This window comes from Vanacampus margaritifer, chromosome 6 (assembly GCF_051991255.1).
Source record: "Vanacampus margaritifer isolate UIUO_Vmar chromosome 6, RoL_Vmar_1.0, whole genome shotgun sequence".
Lineage (NCBI taxonomy): Eukaryota > Metazoa > Chordata > Actinopteri > Syngnathiformes > Syngnathidae > Vanacampus > Vanacampus margaritifer.
Window position 1 is genome coordinate 19,710,514 of NC_135437.1, and position 7,301 is coordinate 19,717,814.

Below are 7,301 nucleotides of genomic sequence, written 5' to 3' on the forward strand. Positions count from 1 at the left end.
GACTGTGCTGCGTTTTCCCGCCCGGGCAGAAAACGTGTGGCGACAGCGAGCTCCAGGAGGTCATGAAGCGCAGACAGGAGCGAATCGACTCGGGGAGCACAGACTGAACCCACAAACCCCGCCCCTTTCAAAATGGCGGCAGACCATATTCACACGTTGTACACATTTTAATTGTATATTTATTTTCTCCCATTTTGTATCTGCGCAAACTAATTTGCATCTTTAATGTCTCAAGCTTCGTGCGGATCAGCAAATGTTAACGCAGGATGTACAGTTTTAGATGTACATGCATGTAACTTACAGTACATGCGTGTAAATGCGACATGTTGCATGTTGTTGCGTAAAGGGGAAGTCAACCTGAAACATTTCTTGACAATAATATGTTATATGTAACCTCACTAGTCTAAACAAGACATTCTTTTTAATATTACATTTTTGGAATATGACTAATGAAGCAAAATCAAGTTGTTTTTAATCCATCTCAGGGAGCAGCCATTTTGGAACTTGCTGTCGACTGATGACATCACAGTTGCTCAGGGCTCAGACAACGGCCATTCACAGCTCACCTGTTTTCTGAAGGTGAGCTGTGACTGGTTGTTAACTGAGACCTGAGCAACATTGATGTCGTTTAATTTGGGGTTGACTTCCTCTTTAATGGCAGTTTATTTAATGACTCAGTAAGATTGTTGCATAATTTGTGCCAGATATTTTGACACATATCTCATGCTGTAATGTATAGCCAATGATTTGCATATTGCTGTTTACAGTAGGAAGCAGAAGATACTAATCGTGAGGCTGGGAAACACAGGTTCGTCATTCTACATTTCACCATAATTCTGCATGGAGTCTGTAAATTGGAGTCATTTTGTGTGTTTTGTTCAACTGTTCTGCTTCAATGAGTAAATGAAGATTGACACAAAATCAAAAGGATTGTAAATATGATGGGAAACAATTGTGCAAAACAAGCTGATTAAAAGTTGCTGAATGTTTGATAGTGAAAAATCTTTGTTATTCATGATTTTCCTTTTGGATAAAACGGGACACGGACATTGCCACAGATGAACTTTTGTGCGCCATCTTGACACTCCCGGGGCACACCTTAGTCCAAAGGACAACTTTTTTCTTAGCCCTTCATGTAAATCAGAGCGTACATCTCCGTTAAGTTATGGGACGCATTGTGCCGAGGCTTCAACGTGCGTGTTGAGAATTTATAAAGCGTATATCAAAGCCTGATTGAAATACTGTATATAATTTTGCTTTTCTCAGAAGTGGTTCACAAGCTCAGCCAATTTTCCACATTAGGTGTGAATGTGACAAATGAATTCCTGTTTGCCTATACTGTATATCACCCAAAGACAACTGAGATATGCTAAAAGTTTATTAAACATCACGTTACAACACAAAATACGCAAAACTGTATATTTATTAACTATACCAAATATATTCTTATTTGGTGCTACCTACATCACAGCGTGGTCCTTTTGATGATTCAAACGGAAATTCTACCTATTGATGTATTAAAAGCGATACAAGAGACATTGCAGTATTCCTGAAAAAAAAGACACTCACTCCATTTTACAGTACAGAATCAAAGTAATTGATCCCAGATTAAGAAAATCAGATGTGAGAAAATGATCATTTATGAAGATAAGCATCAAGCCAGAGATTCCCTGAAGTCTTCAGTGATCTGCAAAATGAAGGTAATAAGTGGTTAAAACGCCTCTAAAGATGGATTTCCGTCCTGTTCAGACACAAATACTTCAAACAGATTTTACCTGAAGACATCAATCATGCCTTTCCCCAGTGTCTTCACTTGGTAAGGAATGTTATGTTTGTCACACAGGGCGTGCACCAGCGGCGCCACCCGGTGGTAGTTGTGACGCGGCATTGTTGGGAAAAGACTGCAATGCGGAAAATGTCAATCATTTATTCCTTAAGTCTCATTATCGTGCTTATGTGACTTACTGGTGTTCAATTTGAAAGTTGAGGTGTCCGCTGAACCAGTCGTTGAAGGGCGACTTCTCAATGTTGCAGGTGGCTTGTAGCTAACACACAAATGCATGTAAAGAATGAAGTAGTGACAAGAAAGAGAAAGCGTAGTACCTGCATGGTGAGCCAGTCTTGATGCTTCTCGTGGTCAATGTCCATCGGGAGGTGATTCATCTGGGTCACCCAAACGAACCAGTGGCTCTCCAGAAATCTGAAAATCACAGCAATGACATCAGCTGTAAAGGTCAAGAAAATGAACGACACCAGCTCGGCTTGATGGCTTTAGTTGAACAACAGTGGCCTCTGCAGGTAGTTGTTGTCATTGCAGGATACATCCTCTGGCAACAATCCTCTTTAATGGTCATTTGTGTTGGACTTGTTCTCAACACAAGCTTGTGAACATGTGTAAAGTGAATAATAACAATGAGGGAGCACTTTTGCAAGTCAATATAAAGCAATATTGTCAGTTAATAGTCGCATGGTGCAGTTTCAGCGAGCACTAAATCATTTGCTTCACATCTGGGCGCAATTGAGTGTTCATTTTCCGCTACAGTATTATTCAGCGATGATTTAAACCCGCGACCCAGCAGCCGCAGTACATTAACTTTACATTAAAAAAGGTGATTTTAAAAAGCGTAAGCCTTATGAGATACTAAATCACTGACCTGACAAAGATGATGAGCGCCACTGAGCCCAGGACACCATAAAGGGGAACGTAACAACTGAGGTAGCGAAGATAGTAAGACAAGCACCAGGCCATATCCTGCAGAGGGGAAAAATGCTTAATGGCTGGCATTTCTTTGTTGAGAACGTATTGTGTATTACATAGAAACATTTTTAAACTAGAAACTATTGTGAAATTGTATTATACGAATATCAAATAGTACACGCACTATACCGTGACTATAAAGTGTTCTACACCTTAACAAAGTTTGGTGGACACATTAGTAAGTGAATTAACTATCATGCTAAAAATAGGCCTACTAATGAAATCTCTAACATGTTATTGAGCTAACTTGCTTAAGAGTTGCTAATAAGCTAACTAAAAAACAATCATGCTGCTAAGCTGCCTGTTCAAACTAAATAAATATCTTAAAAATATTATGAGCAGCTAACATGTTAAACTAACTAACCTGCTCATCTAATGCTAAAGAGCTAATAGACTTTAGAATTAACCTAAATGACAACCTAACGTGTATTAAGCTAGTTAACTACTGCTAATGAAGTGACTAAATAAGTAGCATGATAATGAGCTAAGTAACCTGCTAATAGGCAAAATAACCAAAGACTTAGCATGGTAAAGCTAATGAGCTAACTAACATGTCAATCAGCTCCGTAACATGCTAATGAACTCACCTCCCAACATGTTAATGAGCTAAACTAGTGAGTTTATAAGATTGATATTAAGCAACTAATCTGATATTGCAGAAAATAAGTCAACAATTAACATTCGTATGTGCTAACTAACTTGTTAATGAGTGCATTCAAATGAAGCTAGTTAACTAATTAACCAAAGAACTAACAATACATCCCTATGCACGATCTTTATAACAAGCCAATGAGCTTACTAGACTGCTAATGAGCAATAATATAAACAAAATAAAAATAAAAGTAAAATACTCAATCACTAACTTGCTAATAAGTTAACCAACTAAGATGCTAATCAGCTACGTGCAAATAAGGAAAACTAACCAAATATAAAACATCCTAAGGAACTAACTAACCTGCTTATGAGCAAATTGACCAACAAACTCAGATGTTATAGAACTAACTCATGTTAGTGTTTTTACTAGCAAGTTAAAAAAAGAAAAAGGCCTTTTTTTTTCAAATATTATACAAATTCTCGATTGAGCAGAGAGGAAAGTAAACAGGTAGGGATCTTCTTACCACCCAGTCACGCCGCGAGATCATCACATGCATGATTTGAAGGTGAAAATAAACTGGAATTAGCAATGGAGGTCCAACTAAAAGACAACAAAAATGTTCAACATTAACTTCATTGTTTCATTGTAGTGTATTTATAAAAGCGTGAAAAGAGGAGAGTACCCAGGAAGAAGTAATGGTGCTGATGGTTGTAGGGCATACGTTTGATCTTTTTGGTGCCATACTGTGAAAGAGAGAGAAGCGCTAAGTTAGGAGGACAGGACGTCGGTGGTGAAGCCCGTATGTCCTACTTGCCTCCACGGGCTGAATGGCTCCAACAACAAAAATGCGCAGCATGTTGACGTCGGGGTCTTTACTGAAGATGTTGGGCTTAGCGTGATGCTGGAAATGTCGATGATTCCACCAGTTAGCCGAAGCTCCCTGTGGGTAAGAAAAAGTTACGGCGCGTATCTCGGGGGCTCTAGGGTTGCAAACGATGTTGTTACCTTGATGTGCCCAATGAGCAATTTTTGCCCAAGATGATTCCATGAGGATTTTTTGAAGACAGACAGGTGACCGAAATCATGCTGCAGCCATCCGGCCTGAATCTTATACCAAACACAAAAGAGGTGATAGTTATTTAATTATTTTTAAATAATGTTTAACTGTCATTATTTTAACCAATTGTTGACCAATCAATAACATTTGTGGAGATAAGCTAGCAGGCGCGACAATAATGAGATGATTTACCGCCAAACAATTTAAAGAGGAAGTCAACCCCAAATAAATGTTTTGACAATAATAAGCAGCCCTACTAGTCTAAATATGGTTAATATTGTGTTAGTGGAATATGAGTTAAGCAGCAAAATCCAGACGTTTTTATCCATCTCAGGGGGCGGCCATTTTGCCACTTGCTTGCTGTCGGCCGAAGATGACATCAATGTTGGGCATGTCTCGGGTAACAACCGATCACAGCTCAGCTTCAGAAAACAGGTGAGTTGTGATTGGTCGTTGCTTGAGTCCTGAGCAACTGTGATGTCATCGTCAGTCGACAGCAAGTAGCAAAATGGATAATAAGATTTTGCTTCATAACTCAAAAAAATGGAATATCAATCAGAATGTTATGTTTAGGTCACATACAACATATTAAGAAATGTTCAAGGTTGACTTCCACTTTAAGCAAATTTTATCTTTCAGAAGTGTGCATGTAACTGGTAACTCTTTGAATTTATCGGTACTAAAGAAGTAGCTCTCCATTTCAAAAACATTGGTGACCCCTGACATATAATAATTGCTCCTGTTACCTGTGCAGTCGCCATCAAGATGGCAGACAGCACCGTCCGGATCCAGCCGGTTCCCCCGAACCATATGAGCAACCAGGCCAGGACCTCCAGCAGAAGGATGTGAGCCAGGTGGGCCAAGAAGAAAAGCGAGTGTGCCCGGAACAGACCCTGTTGCTCTACATGAGCATGTAAAGCCTGAAAGTCCTGCATGATTGCAGCCTAGAAGCACAGAAGCGCACACGAGGAAGGACAAAAACAAATCTTGGGTTTGGTTCCCCTTTACAAGATGCTTCTTACGTTTTTCTGCCTGTCCTGGTTGGGTTCTGTTTCCGCCAGCTCGCCAATCAGCAGTGGCTTCAGAAAGCGTCGCACAAATTTCTTGTCCGGATGAAAAGCAGTAAACGCTTCCTAGAAAAGAAAATGAGAGGGTTGAACAAATAATACAAAAGCGTCGATAAGCGTGGCATACCGTGGCATCCTCTCCGGCGTAATGCTGGATGACCCGAAAGCCTCCAGGGTGCCTCTTGGCCCACTGAGTGATGTTGTACACCTTGCGATCAATCACCAACCACTGGTCACTCTTGCTGCAGTGGCTTTGCACCTCTTCCCAGGTGTAAACACCGCTGCCCGCTGGCTCGGTCTGCTGGCCTCCAGCACCCATTCCTCGGACCCTCCACACACTACAGCAAACAAATGGCGGACACTGAGAAGTTTGTACAGGCCAGCAACAGGGGGTGTTTGAACCTGTTGCTGTGTGTCCGCGCAGCTTGCTTGTGACACAAGTTAAGGAGGACAATGAGCAGTGGAACATGCGCATAAATAATTCATGATGAATTTGATATGCGGGATGCTATTAATGTGAAGCTGGTCGTGCATCTTGCGTCTGCTACACTTGATGCAATTCATTTCAATTCAGATCTGGGAATGTTATGTATTTATATGACGTCATGCAGGCATGCCTTGTCTTAAGTGCAAAATTAGACACGAAAACGTCGGGATCAAACCGCAGCTAACATTTTAGCACTGCGCATTCATATATCGTATTATCATAGTTGCAGTACAATGACTGACTGCAAGGCTTTTCGCAGCATGAAGAGAGAAAAAAAAACAGACTCACATGTTTCGAGTTGGTCTCACACGCTGCGCGTTCCAAGCTCACGGGCGCGCCTGTTTGCATCCATTCTAAATGAGTAAACAGCCGAATTCTAATAAAGCTCCCTCGATTTTGCTCGCGGACACTTCCACGCTTTCATTCAGTACAAATTCCGAGGCGATCTTCCGACGGTTTTTGGGCCAATCGGTGTACAGTAAATAAAGGACCCGCTTCATGGTGCCCAATTGTGTCATACAAACGCCCATCTATTTGTAGGAATATGTGCTGGTGCTACCAAAAATGAACTGAAGTATTGTCAAATGTCATTTCACATGGAAATATTATCTTACCTACACTATTATCTTTGTAAAGCCCTTATTTCTGTAATTGATGATCGATCTAGCTCTTATTCTTTTCTGTCTGTGATTGATAAAATAGCTAGCTAGTTAACTAGGTAGCTAAATCGATCTATAATGTGGAAGGGTTGTGTCTTATTTTTATTATTTACAAATAATGCGTTTGTATTGTTTGTGCCATATGCAATAAATTAAACATAATAATAATAATAATGATAATAAAAAAAAATATATATATATATATATATATAGATACACACACATTGTGAATGCATTTTAATACTGACCTCGACCAGCAGTTGGTGCAAGAAAGTAACTACTCAAAACACCTTGTCTTCAGGTGAACTGACTATGCTCACATCTGAGAACATCTTTAAAAAATATATATTCAAATTTCATTTTACATACATCTGTGGATGTAACATGGCAGAGTGAGATAAAAGCACTCAATGTGTGTTGTTATATTAACAAGAGCTGTGATTCTTTGGGTCGCTGTCCCTCAGCTCAATGAACAAGCGAGAGATTGTCAGACCGGCGCTTCACTTTTGTTTGCGGCTCGGGAGCATCAAGACACTGTTTGCAGTCATCAAACACAACAAATGAACAAAATGTCAGTTCAAAGCTCAAGATAAAATACAATGAAGCGCGCGGACCGTCAATCGCTTTAAAAAGCACAATGACCTTGTTCTTTGTGAATATAAAAGTCAACACTTTAGC

General features: G+C 40.1%; 2 protein-coding genes across 3 annotated transcripts in view; one reads left to right on the top strand and one right to left on the bottom strand.

Moving 5' to 3' along the window:
- The window catches only part of eps8l2 (EPS8 signaling adaptor L2), a 23,953-nt gene extending 22,569 nt beyond the window's left edge, over positions 1-1,384 (top strand). The window contains exon 21 of one of the 2 annotated variants that reach the window (XM_077567837.1): positions 30-1,384. In XM_077567837.1, coding sequence (XP_077423963.1) covers positions 30-107 — 78 coding nt within the window. In that variant the 3' untranslated portion in view covers positions 108-1,384. The remainder of the gene's footprint in view (positions 1-29) is intronic. The other variant, XM_077567836.1, reaches the window with a different exon arrangement.
- fads2 (fatty acid desaturase 2) lies at positions 1,365-6,508 on the bottom strand. Its single transcript, XM_077567838.1, has 13 exons — positions 6,253-6,508; positions 5,605-5,815; positions 5,433-5,543; positions 5,157-5,354; positions 4,359-4,460; positions 4,168-4,293; positions 4,036-4,096; positions 3,877-3,953; positions 2,655-2,752; positions 2,104-2,200; positions 1,966-2,045; positions 1,776-1,901; positions 1,365-1,687 (listed from the first exon to the last, which is right to left on the bottom strand). Exons 2-13 carry the CDS (start codon positions 5,794-5,796, stop codon positions 1,636-1,638), a joined length of 1,320 nt encoding a protein of 439 aa, XP_077423964.1. The 5' UTR covers positions 5,797-5,815; positions 6,253-6,508; the 3' UTR covers positions 1,365-1,635.
- Between the last annotated feature and the right edge of the window lie 793 nt (positions 6,509-7,301).